Source organism: Cupressus sempervirens, chromosome 2 (assembly GCF_028749045.1).
Source record: "Cupressus sempervirens isolate cs-2001-9-10 chromosome 2, ASM2874904v1, whole genome shotgun sequence".
Classification (NCBI taxonomy): domain Eukaryota; kingdom Viridiplantae; phylum Streptophyta; class Pinopsida; order Cupressales; family Cupressaceae; genus Cupressus; species Cupressus sempervirens.
This window is the reverse complement of record NC_143119.1, coordinates 771717522-771737943: the sequence shown is the minus strand read 5'-3', so window position 1 is coordinate 771737943 and position 20422 is coordinate 771717522. Positions and strand designations below refer to the sequence as shown.

Genomic DNA, 20422 nt, shown 5'->3' with positions numbered 1-20422 from the left:
CTAGATACACTCATGATCTATTTCTCTCTCTCTACATAAAACAGGCCTCTATAAGAAACATAATATGAGCTCCTTCTTGTCTACAGATATGCTCTGTGTGTGTGTGTGTGTGTGTGTGTACATATTATCACTTATAAAAAAAATATAATATTATTTCTAGATACTTGTACATATAGGGTTAGGCTAAGGTATATAATTTACTAAATGATTAGTATAATCATATATAGAGTAAGAGTTAAAGCTAGGATCCAAGGTTTACAATTTCATTTATATGACACTCAGTGTTATGGTTAGGGTTAATAAGTGGTTAAATGTTACACTAAAATAAGGGACAGGGTTAAGGGAAGTATGAGATTTAGGTGTAGTGTTGGAGTATTTGGAGTACAACTATGGTCAAATTTGGGATATATGTTATACAACTGACTCGAATAGTGGAAAAAATAATTCATGAAAGGGAAGTTATAAGTTCCAACACAACAATTCAAATGATGTTAAAAGTGTGAAAGAATATATAAGAGTCAATTTTATGAAAATTATTTCTCCATGATGATGCGAGAACATTATATATTGTTGAATTTTTAATAATGCTAATGCAATTTTTATTGCAATGATTAAGAATTGTAATCAATAAATCTCCCTATCATTAAGGAATCTATTTAGACTTATGATTTTCTTTCTTAATTAATATATTTAGTAGCCACATCCATTGGTAATCAATAAATCTCCCTATCATTAAGGAATCTATTTAGACTTATGATTTTATTTCTTAATTAATATATTTAGTAGCCACATCCATTGAAAAAATTTTTTGTACAACAATAAATTTATTTTGTCTTGTTCTCTTCTCCATGAAAGTTACATTGAACAATGGGGAAATAAAATTGCCAATACAACTAAATAGAAGTAAAATTTTGAAACCAGAGATGAGAATTAACTATATACAAAAAATATATCTGTGATGGTGTAAATACATATCACATTCTTCAATGATTAGGATTCTTTTGTGATCTTTATTTGAACAATGATTATGAAATACTTCTTTCATCATTGAGGGAAACCCATCCACTTTTGTAGATGTGTCACACAAATTTTTTTATGCATCTTCCATTTCCTCAACATGGTCAATTGGAAATATTGCTTCTCTACAACTTTAATTATAGTTGTGTGCGCCTCTTTAATTATTTGTAGGCATTTGTCAAACTCAATCTTGAAGAAATCATTTGAGATCGTTGAAGTAGTTAGACTCTAGTATCCAATAATGTTTGATTCTCTATTTGAGGTATCCATAACTCAAATAGTAACCTGTAAACTTATAAACAAAAATCAACATATGGAAATAATCATAATGAAAAAGTATTAATAGTTAACATAAATTCTTTCAAATGAATAATGTTCAAAATAACCTAAATAATAATCAAAACTATTTCAAATGAAATACTTAGATTGTAATGTTTGAACTATGGTGGCATTGTCTTCCACTTTTCAAACATTACAAACATAAATATTAATAAAAATCTATATATAGTATGAAAAATATTTAAAATAAAACACATATATAATCTAATTAAATAATGACAATATAAACTAAATATATGATTCGTTTATTTTAAATTAATCACTAACTTTAATAAAATACAAATTTTATTGATAAGGTGACCTTCTTGTCCACATCAACGATTAAATTTAATTATGAAACATTAAAAATATAAATATTTTGAAACATGCAAGTATAAAACTATTATGAAACATACAAATCTAAAATATGGAAACCAAAAGTATTTTGAAATATGCAAATCTAAAACTAATGTAAAACATGGAAATGTAAAACTAAATTGAAACATGCACATTACAAATCTACAAAAGAAATGTATTATCAAATATCTAAATCAAAAAGTTTTGAATCCTAAATATAAATCAAACATACAAGGCTAAACTATATGAAACTTTAATCTACTCCTATTCAAAAACTTGAATTGTTCCAATAATCTCCATTTCTTCCTCCTTGCAAAAACACAAAATGAAAATGAAATGAGGAGCATTTGTTTTATAATTTATAAGAGAACCCTCATATCCCCTAATAGATGTATTTTGACATTCCATGAATTTGTTTCAAATTCCCCCACTCCTCACAAAAAAAAAGCATGAATGTGCGTGCAAAAATATATTTAACAAAAAGAAAATGTTTTATATTTAAAATTTTAATTAACATATTTCAGCCCTATTTTCTTGGGTTCTATTTTTTTGGCCTTATTTTTTCAGGTTCTATTATTTCGGCATCCATTTGGCTTAATATTATTTTGGCTAGCTATTATTTTGAGAATTTTATTTTATTTTATAATTCAATAATGATAAAATATATACTAAATATATGATTTATCTACTTTAAATAAATCATTAACTTTAATAAAATATAAATTGTATTGATATGGTGCCATTCTCATCCAGATTAATGATAAAATTATACTTTGAAACATGAAAATATAAATACTTAGAAACATGCAAATGTAAAACTATTGTGAAACATTCAAATCTAAAACATGCAAACCAAAACTATTTTGAAATATGAAAATCTAAAACTAATATGAAACATGCAAATATAAAACTAATTTTAACATGCACTTTTAAAATATGTAAATGAAAAGTATTATAAAATATATAAATCAAATAGATTTTGAATACAAATCCAAATCTAAATCAAACATGCAAGACTAAACTATTAAATGCAAGCCTAAATAGTTATGAACATAATTCTAAATTTAAATGAAATTAATTAAAATTGAAATCTAAATCAAAGTAGAATATTATAACTAATTTTGATTTCAATTTACATCTACATCTAAATCTAAATGAAAATCTAAATAAAAATTAGAAATCTCACCTACAAAAATGATACTCCAAAACTTCAATCTACTCCTATTCAAAAACTCCAATCTGATCCTCCAATAACCTCCACCTCTTCCTTCCTGCAAAAACATAAAATGAAAATGAAATGAGGAGCCTTGGTTTTATAACTTCTGAGAGGCTCCTCATATCCCCCAATAGACGTCTCTTCACATTCCATGAATTTGTTTCAATTTCCCCCACTCCCCATAAAAAATAAGTATGAATGTGCATGCAAAATTATATTTAACAAAAAAATAAACCATATTGAAATTATTTTGCCCCTATTTTTTCAGGTCTATTATTTTGGCCTCCATTTGGCTTCCTATTATTTCGGCCAGCTATTATTTCGAGAATTCTTTTTTAATATTTAATTTGGACGTTTGTAATCGCTCCCAATTCTTTTTTATTGACGAAGAATCTTTTTTGGCATATTCTCGTACTATGTATTTGTGTTGTGATTGTATAGAACGCCTCTCGGCGATATAATAAATTACTATCAACAAAAAAAAAAAATTGATTTGTTTAAGTGAGATGTAGAATGGTGTAAGTGAGTTTTAAAAAAAATTTGAATATTGTGAATGCAACTTATAATATTTCTTAGTTGAAATCCAAAGTTAATATGCCTCTCATAAAAACATTATTTGAATTTGTACTCTCTTTCTTTCTTTTTTGATAGGTGATCAGAACTTATACTATAATTGAGGGGGAATAAGCTTGATCATCAATGGTAGGAGGAGAAATTGTTGGTTAAACATGTAGGAGGAAGAAATGTAGGATTCACTTTTGTGCACAATTAGTGATTAGTTTTGCATAGACAAATCAATCAAAAGTAACTTTTTTCCTCATTCAAATGTTTCTAAAAAAATATTTATTTATTTATTAATTAAATATATAGGTTCAAAGATTTGGTATTATAGGACCTCTTGAAAGGTTCCTTCATAATACATTTTTGGAATATTGTTTTTAAGGTTCAAATTACAATTAGAATAATTTTTAATTCATATAAGTAGGGTTATTTGTCAACAAGAACCTACAACACAAGGTAAATTGTGAACCTCTTAAACAATAATAATAATTAATCACAACATTTAATATTTTATAAATAATAACTATTTAAACTTATTTTTTAACATTCTAATTATACTTTTAACATACAATCAAATATATACATGTATCTCTCATTTCTTATATTAATTAATTAAATTATTATTTTCAACTCCTATCATAGCACTTTTTTTTATATACTATTATTAAATAATCATCCTTAGAGTCATTTCAACCAATCATTAACATTTTTTTAATTTAAATTAAAAAAATTAATGTTTTTTTACCATTAAATCATTTAAATCATTTGTACAATTCAAAAATACAAATTAATAATAAATAGAAGACTCCAATGTGTTAAATTATACTTTTTGAACCAACCAATTCGTAACCACATTCCATATAATACAAGTGCATGCATTAATTTACCTTTGGAAAAAAAAATACATCCAAATTTATGCATTTATCCTCTTATCGAAGACACTATATTGTTTGACATTGGTAGCATTTCAACAATCGCTTTTAACTAATTTCACTCTTTTTTATTTAAATAATTACTTCACCCCTGTGATTTGGGAATTTGAAGATGCTTTGACAGCATGTTTGCGGTCTATCATCGAAAACTAGTTCATGATTCTCAGCTCCACATTTATTCTTGGCCATGGTCACCATATCAGCCAACTCACATGCTTATTAACTATATTAAAGGGAAGAGATTTCTACAATTTATTAAAATCATTAATATATTCTTTCTAAATTAGATTGTGTTATAATAAAAATCATCTATTTCTAGAATCACATTCTTGACTCATCATCAGTTTTAAACATTGGGATACTTTAATGGATAATAATTTTTTCAGTGATTGCTTCAGGGATTATTGTATGCAGCCCCTTCGATGTTGTAAGTTTATATTACAAATAATAGTTGCAAGTTAAAGTATTTTGATTCTAGTTGAAGCCCTATGCTCCCAGATTTGTATTTAGTTGAATCAGTTTATGAATAGAAAGCAAGCAGGCATATGAGTCGATCCAGTCTTTTGGCTCATTGTTGTCTTGTTTCTATCTACTCTGCATTGTGTTTAGTATTTGAGAAGATTAGAGTTGCAAGTTCTCTATTATTATCTCCGTGTTTTAATAGTGGAATAGACTAGACAGCAAATTTGTTATTGACTCGCTCAGTTCTCTTGTTAACTTGGTCAGCATTGTTTGTGTTGTACCTGCCGAGTTACAACTGAATCCACCAAGTTCACTCAGTCTAGTGTTGTTTGAACCGTTAGGTGCCGAGCTCTTCCTTGGTGACTGAATCACTCGGGTCTCGTTGCTACCGAGCTATTCAGCATCTACTGCAGCCGAGTAAATCTCCACTCGGCTCCTCAACGTGCTGAGCAACTCGACACCCACTGCCTGTCACTCGGCCACTTCAGATACCGAGCAACTCTGCACTCACTGTTTTCTTTGATTGCCCAGCGGAAAAAAATTTGTGAAACTATTTTTCACAATCCAAACTGAACAGAGAATTGTATTGATTAAAAACAAGTATGTTACAATGATACAGCATCAGCATATTTAAAGACACCAATTATATATCAATGAAGAATCTCATAACCCAAGAGACGCACATAATTAGAAGGAAAACCAACAGACCTTTAGCCTTCAACAATTTTCACATTTCAAGAATATTTTATGTATATTAGCTGTCCCTGAAGGATTTTAATCGCTTTCTCGAGTTGACAGCTTAACAAAAATTGTGTTGATCAAACTATTTTGCAATACAAAGTGCTTTCTAAAACAACGTAAGAATTGTTCATGCATAAATAAAGAAATGTTCTGAAAATCATGAAACTTACTCGACGCACCATTCATTTGTTGAATAGAAAGCTGAAGTATACTTCTTAATAAGATGACAGTGTTCAAAATGCAGCAGCAGAAGATACAAGAAGCCAAGCCATCTGTTGTTATTAGATCTAATCCTCAACAACTTATTTTTAATAGAACTTTCACTCTAATAAAAAGTTAAAACACAAATGATCACAAATCGACACAAACTAAATTCCTAACTGATTACTAATTAGGAATTTAGACCTGTCCTGCTGTTTTAGGACACAAAATATAAAAATCAACACAAACTAATTACAAATTCTCTGTTCTGCTATCTGTTAACATAGATCATGAAAACGAATTTGACTTCATTTATCAGCTTAAAAACACATTTGTCTCCCTTATGCAGCTCATTATCTATGACAAATCCTTTCCAACATACCACATATTCCCTTCCACACTTCTGTATTCTAAGCATATACCGCCATTCTCCAGGGTTCTTATGATGCACAAATCTCACTTCTATTCTCTTATTTGGCAACCAGCGGTCTCCAAAACAATGTGGAATTGTCTGCAACACTTCCAGAACATTAAAAATGAGTTGATTTTATTCTAAACTGCACTGACCTCAATTAAAAATGATAGAAACAAAAAAAAAAAAAAAAAAACTTACAAGGGCAAAATTTCTGGATGTTGCACTCTCGGCTAAGGTAATTGAAAACATTGGTTCCATACTCTTCACAGGATTGGGAACTGCGAGGGACTCTGTTTGGATAGAGGAGATTCAATATTTTCAAAGTTGAAAAAAACCAAAACGGAACAAAAACCCTAACATTTCTCAGTTTTGAGATCATTGTTCTTAAATGAATTGAGAGGGAAGAAAGAATTGGAATAAAGAGATTTACCGTCATATCTTTGAACTTTTTTCGCTGAAGATCCAACATTTGGAACTGCACCCGACGTGGAAGTGGAAGAATCTTCTGAGGAAATTTCTATGATTTCACAATTCTTTTGACTGCTAATTCCGGAGAAGATTTCTTCTTTAGGATCACACATTTTAGGATTATGTTGGTGTTCCCCCTGAATTGAGCCAAAGACTTGGACAACAAAATATTTATTCCTGACACACCTAAAAACAAGAATGTCTTGGGCTTTTATATGATTGTCAGAAATGAATCCTTTCCATCCACCTCTGAAAGATGCAGAAACACCAGTACAGCGGAGTTTTACATGCCAAAAGTGGCCACTTGGCCCTATGAGAATCGCCTGTCTGCAGACTCCGAAATTCATTCTGCATGCAAACTCGGCAGGGATTTTCTGCATCCAGTGAAGTAAGATTTGAATTGAATCCTAAACAGAACACTGGAAATTTTCTTTGCACAAAAATGAAAATAACAAATATAACTAATTCTTCTACATTAGACCTCGTTTCTTCAAATATTTTCCTTTTGCTTTATTTAAAAATCCCCAAAATTCTGTAACGGAACTTTAAAACCCCCAGATTTAATTTTGCCTCCGAACCCGTTAGTTTCTGCATCCACGAAGTAAAATTTAACTAAATCCTAAACCAAACACTGGAAATTTTCTTTGCACAAAATAAAAATAACGAACACCACTGATGTTTCTACTGGAGACTTCTTTTTCTCAAATATTTTCCATTTTCCTTGTTAAAAACCCTATGTTTGCGTTAAGCAGCTTTATAAACCCTAAAACTCAGTCTGCTTGCAAACCGGCACGGATTTCATGCATCCAGTGAAATCCTAAACAGGACACTGGACTGTACTTCCAGTGCAATAGAATCACTAAAAAGAAACTCTTGTTTGCACACAAATAATATTGAGTACTTTTAATGGAAATACAGAGCATTTCCCATTCAGATAACATTAATGGAAAAATGGAAAAGACCTTACGTGACAAACATAAAAGCAACCGTTTTTGAAAAAAATAATTTTGACTTATAAATATTAAATAAGAAAGTCTGAATCGCCGTAAATTAAAACACAGCATGTTTTCTGTTTGCGATTTCCGTATCTCTCAGATTTGAAAAACGTAAAGACTTTATATCAAGACTCCAAAATTAGAGTTACAAAGTGTTACACTGTACAGAATATGAAGACATTATTACAAGCTGTTCACTCACCAATTCAGAGGAGAAGTTTCCTGTCATGATCTTGAAAAACGAAGCTCCATCGGAACTTGAATTCAAAGAGGAATGAAGACACAAACAATTGTGCTTACAATATTCGCATGCCATTGATAATGCGGCCTTCCAATCGACCTTCTCCACTCAAATTTCGAATTCTGAAAACTGTGAATTCATGAATTTATTGGTATCTCCACTCAGATTTCGAATTTCGAATTTCGGCACCTGTAAATTTATGAATTTATTGATAAGAATCGCTCGGAGAGTTTCAGTTATGAACCTCAAGAGATTAAATTTAACATTTGCAGGTGGTCTGAATGAACGCACTCATGAAAAAGAGAGGCAAATAAGGATCACAGTTTTACCAAATATGTTCTAAACCCTTCTCCTGATTGGAAGCTTATGAATCCTGCATGCACGGGATTAAATTTTAGCAAGATGGAAGTGGGAACAAATGCAATCATGAAGAGGACACGACAGTAGCTGATGGTTTGAGAATTAGTCTTGATTGGGAGAAGTTATGTTTTTAGGTTTTCTAATCATATAAACATCTATCCCATACTGGTCACTATATGTAGTTTTATAATTAATCTAAACTAGCACTTGTACCCTGGAGGTTTCAAGAGTTACGCCGATTCATCACGTCACAATCTCGATTTTAATCTTATAATTAAATGCGTTATTAATTTACAACTTACAGGCTTTCATAAATTCACTTTCTTTATAGACAATAAATTTAACAAAGACATAACATTTCTATTTATTCATAGCCAAGACAAAATAATAGAAACATAGTATTTCTCGTACCAAATTAGAGAAAACAAAATTTAAGGTTGTAAGTGAGTAATGTGGTTGGGTAATGAAATGCGTTCTTCTTGTTCTCTTGCATCCTGATGATGGATCATGTACTATGATCCAAAACATTGATGATAAAAAAAACTTTACAATCAAATCCAGAAATTATAATTCTCAAAGTTTACTTTGTTCTGATGAGACAAATGATATGTATTGTCTAAACTATTTTACAAGTTCTCATTTATCAAACATACCAAAGGATCAAGATGAATGATGAGCTCTAGAGGCATCCATCACATTATATTGACTTGCTATCTCTTTTACATCTATATATGTACTATACATTTGTGTTTGTTAGTGCTTATTTGTTGTAAGATAAATGTTTGTATCAAGATTCACATAGATCTCAAAACATGGACAACATATACAGTGGTCAAATTTTACATACCAATGTTAATTCTACTTAGTTTTGTGCTCATTTTAAGAGGATGACTTAATACAATGATTTGTTTCCCAATAAGTACAAATATTGTGTAATGTTGAGCTCATTCACTTATCCATGTTCCAATTTGTTTACATGTATTTCGACACAACCCATCTTACCCCATTTAAATCCATACATTTCCCTTTACATTTACATTACATGCATATACCATGTTTAGACATTCATGACTTTTTTCTGCTATAGTTCAACTTAATAGACATTTCATATGTTTTAGTCAAATACATTCAATGGATCTTCAATTGTCATTGATAAACCATTTACATTATATGAACGATCTGTGAAAAATCTAACTATTGCAGTCACTGATTATTAATCTCCTATCATAAACGATTATTAAACTGCTGAAAATAAATTCTTAGCTAATATCGAAAAATAACACAACTGCGATTTCACTTATAAAATATGGAAAGAAATGCACAACACAATGAACACAATATTTTCGGACAAATTGTCCCTGGAAAAACCCCTAAGGGAAAACCAGTTCTATGGATGAGAAATTATATTAAACTTCAGCAAATCAAGAGATACAAAATTCCTTGCCTCTTACTAACAGAACTTCGACAACCTCCTAATTTATCCTGCTGATATTCCCCACTGCTATTCCTGTGCTAACACTACGCCCTTGCTAACACTGCAAGACTGTTTGCTAACACTGCAAATGTTTCTCCAAACTTTTTTTTTTTTTTCAAATGCCCTGAAATGTCCCTTTTCTGATTTTACATGATATTTCCAACCTTTAATCAGACCTTTAAGATCAAACAACTAATATCCCAAAGATCCACCAAAATTCTTAAGAAACCCCAAATCGGGTATGTTGAAAATAGTGCTAAAAGCTTCACAACTTCACAAATTATTAATGAATCTGAAAATGGAAATTTTTACAGAACTTTCAGCAGCATAACAGCCCACAAATTGATATTTCCAGATTCGTATAGCATTTACACAACAGCTCAAAAATGTAGGACCAAAACTATGCTCATCGGGCTCCCGAAATAGCACAAAATATGTCCGGAAACACCACAAGAACACTAATAATCTATCTCAGAAGTTTAATCACGTCCCAATATATATATTCAGATCTATTTTAACAGCTTAAAGTATAAAATACAGCAGCAACCAAAACTGATATGAAATACTCAACCGGAAACACCAAACTCTTACAAAAATACACCCGGAAACTCACAAATCTGCACTGTTCGGCACAAAGGCAAACTCTGTATGAGCATGCACATGGAATGGCTTCAAACTCCCATCCTTAGCCTTCCTGGAAACCTGCAAACTCCCGTTCTTGGGTCTCCCTGGAAACCTGCAAACTCCCGTTCTTGGGTCTCCTTCTCCACAGGTTTGGCAGCCTCTGAAGAATAACAAAGAATGAGCAAAATCAAGTTCTGGAATCCTCCCAAAATGCCTCCAAACCTCTTTAAAAAGGGCATAACTGTAACTCACGTCCAAGAGAGGCTAATGAAACATATTTTAATAATAATTATCATTTATTAGTCCAACGGTTTCCAAAGATTAACTCCCTTTTTCCGAAACTTCACTTTCTTGGGCCTGCCTGCCTTAGCAAAGATTTTCTTTTTTTTAAATTATTTGAAAAGGGGACATGACAAGTCCTCCCCTCCCAATCATTGCTTGTCCTCAAGCAATGGCTGAACAATAAACCAATCAATCCACCTGGATCCCAAATGTAGTCATGAACTATACTACTACCAATTAACATAGGCTCCTGCAATATCCTTTGCAATATGACCAAGAGGAATCCATAATCAAATTGACAATTATAGCTCAACCAAACTCCGAAATCACCACTACCACAAACAAAAACCCATGAGGCACAAACTCTTAGAACATCAGAACCCAAGTAAAGTGGACAAATCAAACTACCAACACAGTAAATACCATCAACGCATCCCACTGGCCTATATGGAATGTACAATCCAACTCTGAAACAATGATGAACCCTCTTGAATGAAACTGTACCAAGTATGGAGAATCCACACACTGTACAACTCCTGCAGTCAACACAACTCTGCAAATCATCGGCCACTATCTCATAACCATAACTCCCATACACTGCTGATGGTGAAAAGACATTACAAGATAAAGAGTAAGAAATGGAATCCAAACCAAATTTGTCTACCATCAACTCCTCAGCACAAGGATCAAATGCTAACTGATGTACATACCCTGCAATATAATGTTGATAAAAAAAACCAACCTCAGTCAACAGCTCACCATGAAGAAGTGATACAACCCACTGTGACTGATCACCAGCTAAGTCAAGAGATGTCATAGCCAAAGGAGTAGAATCAATAACAACACCTGCTGAAGCATCACTCTGAAACTCCTGCTCTAAGTCATGTATTATCAAGCTGTCAACTGTAGAACCTATCGCCATGTCATGCCCATCACAACTCTCATCTTGAGGCATCAAATTGTCCCATAACTGATGATAAGCACTAGGAACCAAAGTACATCTCTGTATCATCATCTCATCAACATGGTCATCAAAGGTAGATAGATGAGCATACCTCACAGTGTAATGCCGATAGAATGCACCAATCTCAGTCAGTGGCTCAGACTGCAATCCAGATGTAACTAACTGCAATCGATCATTAACCAAATTGGAACTGACTACTACCTCTGAAGACATTGCGAAGGGAGTAGTATTACTAGTAGGAACCATGCCAACTATCAGCTCACCAATGTCACACATGGTCTTTGATACAACATCTCTAGTCTTCGTGCCATTAGTACTAGAGGTCACCACCATGTCAGGCATACAACAATCTGCTACAACACCCAACTCAATTGAACCTAACTCTAGTGGGAATGAACCTGATATTCCAATGTTAGTATCAAGAATGGATGCATCCCCATCTCCACTGTCTCTGACAATCTCGGCCATGGACATCCTCGGATCACCAAACACCACTGCTTGTGACTGTATAGAATCAGGTGAAGACTGTAGTCGCTCTAACTCCATGGTCACCTTAGCCAAATGAAACTGTGACTCCTTGAAAGCCAACTGTGTACTCTCAAGAATCTCAGAAGTCACCACAAGCTGCTCAGTAATCTCACTCACCTCATCTTCCTTGGCCAACAATGCATCATATGCTGTACTGCCCCACTTCATAAGATAATCTCTGTCGGCTACCAACTGCATATAATCCTGTCTCAGAATCTGGATAGCCTCCCATAAAGAGTGGAACTCTGTCAAGGAAAGATAACTGCCTCCCTGCTCATCACTAGTAGGAGAACCCCATCCATAAACTGCTAACAACTGACGAGCAGCATCGAAATGCTGGCAAGTGATAGCAATGTCTTGGTCACTAACTCTCAACTGATTAGACACATGATGGCACTGGCTTGACTGTCTCCTACAAACCTCCTCTGATGCACTGTCTAAAGGAGTATCCTCAAAGTTACTAGTCTCTAGAGTATTACCATCCATATCCTGTGAATCAAATCTAAAACTCATATCAACATACAGAGTATCAAAAACATTAGCATTTCTGTCCAACTCCTCTATACCCAAGGAAACTAAGTCTTCAAAATTGCCCATTGCATCCTTCTGGATGTCATCAATGCCAATATGATCCTGGGACTCATCTATACACACTGCCAAATATGAAATATCATCAACACATTCCAACAAGTAAGGCCGACTGGATATATGAACAAGGCCCAACATTGGTGTATAAAAACTAATACCAACATCAGACAAGATACTGGCACAAGAAAAGACAACACCATGTAATCTGCTAATCAAATCCATGATAGCACCCAAACAAACACTGCTACCAAAAAGTGTTAAAGATATCCAGTCAACTGAATCCCAAATGCCAATATAACAATCTCGAGTCCATATCCGTAAACTAGAATCAACTGGTAACTCAAGCAAACTCCTCACCTGAGTAATATGACCAATACCAACTAACTCCACATACCTGTCATGATGAGATAATGAAGTCACAATACTATCTTGGTTCACCTTCAGCTGGCTGGACAAATCATGTGAAGTACTACCAGCCTCAACCTCATGTGATGAAGCATCTAACTGTGCCTGGTACTCTTTCTCAGCAAAGTCATGAATGCTCAATGTCTGCTCATCTCTACCAGGTATCTCACCATCCTGCACAACAACATCCTCATAATCATCATCTGAACCCACTACACTGTTGTCACTGCCTGTTGTAACTATACCATCCTGAATACCTGTGGCATCACCCTTTGACAACCTGTAAACAATTGTCTCAATTTGAGTATCAAGTTGACCGTTACTATCAATCTGTGTAATATCCTTTCCCACCACCTCCTGTGGCAGAGTAGAATCTGAGACCTCTACCTGGCTATTAGCTAGTTTCTCAAACTCCTCATGCAAGTTCTTGGAAATTGTGTCATCTGTCCTGTGAGAAAATCTGCCAAATAGAAATCCAGTCAACTTATCCACCTTAGCTGGGTCAGATAAAATGTCATTTATACGGTGGTGCTCAACCAACTGTTTAGACATGTCATGGCTTATTTTCATAAGTTTATCTCGAATGTCTAAATAACCATCCTTTCTATTATTTTGACTCTGGCTATCAATTGTCCAAGATTGTTCCCTCTGAGACTCTGTACTATACCTGTCCATTCTGGATAAAGTAGAGTGTAACCCCAATAGGATATAACTTCTTCAAACACCAAGAACTAACATGCAAATGATTAGAAGTAGCATGCAACCATATATTTGGACATGCAACTGATTAGAAGCAACATGCAACCACCAAATTATGACATGCAAGATCTGGGTAGTTGTCAAAACTGAAATGCAAACTTCTACAACCACCAAATTCACCAAGAACTAACATGCAAATGATTATAAGTAGCATGAAACTATAGATTTGGACATGCAACTGATTAGAAGCATGCAACCACCAAATTATGACATGCAAGATCTGGGTAGTTGTCAAAACTGATATGCAAGATCTGGGTACTTGTCAAAACTGAAATGCAAACTTCTACAACCACCAAATTCACCAAGAACTAACATGAAAATGATTAGAAGTAGCATGCAACCATAAATTTTGACATGCAACTGATTAGAAGCAACATGCAATCATAAATTATGACATGCAAGATTTGGGTAGTTCTCAAAACTGAAATGCAAGATCTGGGTAGTTGTCAAAACTGACCTGCAACTTCTACAAACCCTCAGGCTGGCAAGATCATGGCTCTAATACCACTGAAATGTCCCTTTTCTGATTTTACATGATATTTCCAACCTTTAATCAGACCTTTAAGATCAAACAACTAATATCCCAAAGATCCACCAAAATTCTTAAGAAACCCCAAATCGGGTATGTTGAAAATAGTGCTAAAAGCTTCACAACTTCACAAATTATTAATGAATCTGAAAATGGAAATTTTTACAGAACTTTCAGCAGCATAACAGCCCACAAATTGATATTTCCAGATCCGTATAGCATTTACACAACAGCTCGAAAATGTAGGACCAAAACTATGCTCATCGGGCTCCCGAAATAGCACAAAATATGTCCGGAAACACCACAAGAACACTAATAATCTATCTCAGAAGTTTAATCACGTCCCAATATATATATTCAGATCTATTTTAACAGCTTAAAGTATAAAATACAGCAGCAACCAAAACTGATATGAAATACTCAACCGGAAACACCAAACTCTTACAAAAATACACTCGAAAACTCACAAATCTGCACTGTTCGGCACAAAGGCAAACTCTGTATGAGCATGCACATGGAATGGCTTCAAACTCCCGTCCTTAGCCTTCCTGGAAACCTGCAAACTCCCGTTCTTGGGTCTCCCTGGAAACCTGCAAACTCCCGTTCTTGGGTCTCCTTCTCCACAGGTTTGGCAGCCTCTGAAGAATAACAAAGAATGAGCAAAATCAAGTTCTGGAATCCCCCCAAAATGCCTCCAAACCTCTTTAAAAAGGGCATAACTGTAACTCACGTCCAAGAGAGGTTAATGAAACATATTTTAATAATAATTATCATTTATTAGTCCAACGGTTTCCAAAGATTAACTCCCTTTTTCCGAAACTTCACTTTCTTGGGCCTGCCTGCCTTAGCAAAGATTTTCTTTTTTTTAAATTATTTGAAAAGGGGACATGACATGCCCCCTAGACCCCCTTTTATACTACTCTCGTTGGTAAACCAACGGCCGAGATTGATTTACAATCGACGGTGGAGATATAAAACAACTTACCAACCCTAACAAAATTGGTTTCTAGTTGCTTCTAAAAGAAGTCAATTATTTAATAAATAATTGTCCTTGCTCTAACCAATTTGTTAGCAAAAATAATTAGATACTAAATAATAGCATATGGACAAACAATTGTCCAAGCTAACAAAACTAACACTCCCTCTTAGTGAGGAAGCTGTTTTGCAGGACACCTAACTTATCTCTGAAGAAGATAAATTTTGCCTTCCCCAATGCCTTAGTCAGAATGTCTGCTACCTGCTCCTCTGTAGGTATGTATTGTAGCTGAACAACTCCCCTTTGCACACAATCTCTGATGAAGTGATATCTGATATCTATATGTTTAGACCTATCATGAAACACTGGATTCTCAGACAACTTGATGCAACTCTGATTGTCACAATGTATCACAGTAGTCTCAACCTTCTGACCAAACAAGGCTACTAACAACTTTCGAAGCCATATAGCTTCACATGTTGCTATGCTAGCTGCTATGTATTTTTCTTTTGCTGAACTTAGAGCCACAGACTTCTGCTTCCTGCTGATCCCAAGCTGAAACAACACCCTGAAGTGCTCCTTTTGTCTGTTGTACTTCCTACCCAATCTGTGTCAGTACAGCCTATCAACCTGATACCTTCACCTCGGACATATCTGATCCCATACTCGACTGTACCACACAAGTAACGTAGCACATGCTTAGCCGTTGTCCAATGCATTCTCTTTGGTTCAACCATGAACTGACTAAGAGAGTTTACTGCAAATGCTATATCTGGCCTAGTGTTGACCAAATACATAAGTGAACCAATCAACTGTCTATATAAAGTGGGATCTACATCCTTCTCCTTAGATGTATCTACCTTCCTCCAATTCGTGATCATGGGTGTAGACATGGCTTTGCAATCCTCCATCCCGAATTTCTTCAAGATTTCAATGCAATATTTCCCTTGACCAAGGAAAATCTCTCCATCTTTCTGCCACACTTCCATGCCTAGAAAGTAGTGCATAAGTCCTAAATCCTTCATCTCAAACTCTTCTGCAAGTTTTCTCTTGCAATCCACTATGAGCCCTAGTGAACCTGTAAGAAACAGGTCATCCACATAAAGAACAAGAATGAGAATCTCACCCCCAACCATCAAGTAGTAGAGGTTAGCATCCGCTTCACTCTTCACAAAGCCCATTTTCTGTAAGTATGTATCAATGCACTCATACCACGCTTTAGGAGCCTGCTTGAGTCCGTATAATGCTTTCTTCAATCTGCACACGTGGGTCTCTTTGCTATGTGCTACAAAGCCTTCTAGTTGCTCTATGTATACCTCCTCCTTCAACTCACCATTAAGGAATTCTGTCTTGACATCCATTTGATGGATTTTCCATCCCATCTGTGCTGCAAGTGAGATTACAACTCATATAGAAGTATACCTAGCAACTGAAGCAAATGTCTCCTCATAGTCTATTCCCTCCTTCTGAGAGAACCCCTTTGCCACGAACCTCGCCTTGTATTTCTCGATGCTACCATCTGCACCGTGTTTTATCTTATAGATCCAGCGTGATCCAACTACAGCCCTATCTGTTGGTCTAGGTACTACCTCCCACACATCATTCTACATTATTGAAGAATATTCCTCAACCATAGCATCTCGCCATACCTGATGTTTTGCAGCTTCCTGATAGCTAGAAGGCTCACTATCTACCAACTGACTAACTAATGCCACATAGTCATTGAACTTGGCTGGTTGTCTTCACTGTCTAGTACTCTTCCTAGGAGCTCCCACAAACTCCTGAGTATCCATTTGTGTATCTGGAACCACATGGTTCCCACTGCCAACTATAGAGGATGAAATGTCAACCTCTAAGTCTTCTAGATGCATTTCCTGTTGCACCTGTTGCTCCATACTCTATGAATCTTCACTAACTGAGTCTACTCTCATATTGGTAACTGTACTTGAGCTTTATTGCTCTTGACTTGGTCTTGGAGCTTTTGTTGGCTACTCACTCTGATCATCTACTGGCAAATCTCTAGATCTCTTGAATGCCTTGTCCTCCATGAGCATGACATCCCGTCTGACAATAATTCTTTTAGTCCCTGGAATGAAAATCCTATATGCCTTTGAGGTCTCACTGTACCCAACAAAGTACCCCCTCTCTACAGTCTGATCTAACTTTGTACGTGTATCTCCAGGAATATGACAATATGCCAAACTCTCGAATATCCTAAAGTGACTAACATCTGGCTTCTTCCCTGTGAAAGCCTCCTCTGGTGTCATCTTCCCTATCACCTTGTGTGGAACTCTATTCTAGATGTAGACTGTTGTATTACACGCCTCTGCCCATAAGTAACGGGGCATGTCCTGGTCATGTAGCATAGCTCTTGCTACCTCCGATATAGAACGGTTCTTCCTCTCAGCAACTCCATTCTACTGTGGATTGTAAGGATCAGTCCATTCTCTCTTGATTCCTTCTCTGGTGCAGAACTCCTGGAAGACAATTCCTTTGTACTCGCCTCCATTGTTTGACCAAAGAACCTTTATCTTCTTTCCTGTCGAGTTCTCCACAAGAGCCTTGAACTCTTGGAATCGACTGAAAACCTCATCCTTAGTCTTCAAGAAGTATATCCAGGTCTTTCTAGAGAAATCATCAATAAAAGTAACATAGTACTCATATCCTCTAAGAGATTTCATCGACATCGGTCCACAAACATCTGAATGTACTAGATCAAGAACACCCTTAGATCTAGTGTCACTCCTTGGAAAAGATGCTTTCACAAACTTCCCCAACACACATCCCTTACATACATCGTCATGCTCTATGCTCACCTCTGGAACACTTGTCACTATCTCACGAAGCAATCTAAGTGCTCCATGATGAATATGGCCCATCCTCCTATGCCATAGCTCTCCAAGATCTCTAGGATTACTGTTGCTCATAAGTGCCTTAGGAGTATCAAACTGCAATCTATAAAGGCGACCACTCCTAACTCCAATAGTTATGGGTGATTTCCAATCCTTGTGCTTAATCAACACATCTGTCCCTCTAAAAAGTACATTATACCCCCTATCCTGAAGAATAGATACAGAAATCAAATTCATACCTAAGCCTGGCACATATAACACATCATGAAGTGGAATTATCTTTCCATTCTCCCTCTGAAACTGAACAGTCCCTTTCCCAACAGGGTTGAGTTTGGACAAATTTCTCATAGAAATCTGGATGTTGGTGTCCTCCTCCTTGTAATTGGAGAAGTACTCTCTAACTCCTATCATATGAAATGACGCCCCACTATCTATATACCAAACACACTGTGAGGTTGAGCTAACCATACAAGCTATGAGTGCAAACTCATCTTCCATTCTACTGGAGAGTTCTTCCGCACTTGCTGAAGTTGCCACCTGCTTCTTACCCTTCTTCCTCTCTGGGCAATCACTGACATAGTGGCCAAACTTGTGACATCCAAAGCACTTGACCTTAGAAAGGTCCTTCTTCTTCTCACTTTGTGAATTTGATCCTTTGCTAGATCCCTTCTTTGCTTTCCCTTTACCCGCTAGGGCAACGTTCTCTTGTTCCACCTCATTTTTCTGACTCTTGTTGGCCCCATTGACAAGACTTAGTCTAAACTCCTCCTGAGTGAAATCAGTCCATAGTCGATCCCAACTCGGTAAAGTATCTCGTCCAATGACAACTTGAACAAAGACACTCCATTGTTTAGTAAACCCCATTTAGGGCTATTCTCACTAGCTCATCATCACTAGGGCTATCTCCAATAGTTGCTAACTCATCTTTGACAAGTTTGAGCCTGGTGAGGTAACTTGTGATGTCTTCTCCCTGATTCATTCGGGTATTCTTTAGCTTCTCTCTGAGAATCAACTTCCTATTGGTGGTAGCATTCTGGTATAGATTCAGAATGGCGTCCCACATCTTCTTCGCTGTATCTAGCTCTGCGATATGTGGAACAATATGATCCTTGACACCATCAAGGATTATCCTCCTCGCCTTGGTATGGTCCTTCCTATATGCTGCAAGCTGTGTTTCATCTGTTGGTATAGGTACAACACTGGTAGCATAATCCTTGATACCATTCTCTTCCAACAATAAAGAAATTATGGCCTTCCAAACACCAAAATTTGAGGCACCATCCAATCTATCCTGATCTCTCAAACCAGCTGAAGCCATCTCAAGGGTTTAAAGCAATAATAAATCTAAAGAGATCAAAATTTCTTTCCTAGGGAAAAACTCTTCTACCCTTAACAATGCTCTGATACCATGTGAAAAATCTAACTATTGCAGTCACTGATTATTAATCTCCTATCATAAAGGATTATTAAACTGCTGAAAATAAATTCCCAGCTAATATCGAAAAATAACACAACTGCAATTTCACTTATAAAATACGGAAAGAAATGCACAACACAATGAACACAATATTTTTGGACAAATTGTCCTTGGAAAAATCCCTAAGGGAAAACCAGTTCTACAGATGAGAAATTATATTAAACTTCAGCAAATCAAGAGATACAAAATTCCTTGCCTCTTACTGACAGAACTTCGACAACCTCCTAATTTATCCCGCTGATATTCCCCACTGCTATTCTCACGCTAACACTGCGCCCTTGCTAACATTGCAAGACTGTTTGCTAACACTGCAAACGTTTCTCCAAACTTCTTTTTTTCAAATGCCCCCTAGAACCCCTTTTATACTACTCTCGCTAGTAAACCAACGGTCGAGATTGATTTACAATCGACGGTGGAGATATAAAACAACTTACCAACCCTAACAAAATTGGTTTCTAGTTGCTTCTAAAAGAAGTCAATTATTTAATAAATAATTGTCTTTGCTCTAACCAATTTGTTAGCAAAAACAATTAGATACTAAATAATAGCATATGGACAAACAACTGTCCAAGCTAACAAAACTAACACGATCCTTATAAAAACCTTCGACTTAAAACAATTTAAAAAATTCATTCTAATACACTTAATTGATCAAAGTTTAGTCTTTACTTATTTCTATG

At 35.2% G+C, this 20422-nt stretch overlaps 1 protein-coding gene across 1 annotated transcript; it reads right to left on the bottom strand.

The window, feature by feature from the left end:
* Nucleotides 1–5795: 5795 nt before the first annotated feature.
* On the bottom strand, nucleotides 5796–8398 carry LOC149575739 (B3 domain-containing protein At3g17010-like). Its single transcript, XM_089812261.1, has 5 exons — nucleotides 8254–8398; nucleotides 7886–8113; nucleotides 6651–7062; nucleotides 6419–6510; nucleotides 5796–6316 (listed from the first exon to the last, which is right to left on the bottom strand). Exons 2-5 carry the CDS (start codon nucleotides 7997–7999, stop codon nucleotides 6077–6079), a joined length of 858 nt encoding a protein of 285 aa, XP_089668387.1. The 5' UTR covers nucleotides 8000–8113; nucleotides 8254–8398; the 3' UTR covers nucleotides 5796–6076.
* Nucleotides 8399–20422: the final 12024 nt, after the last annotated feature.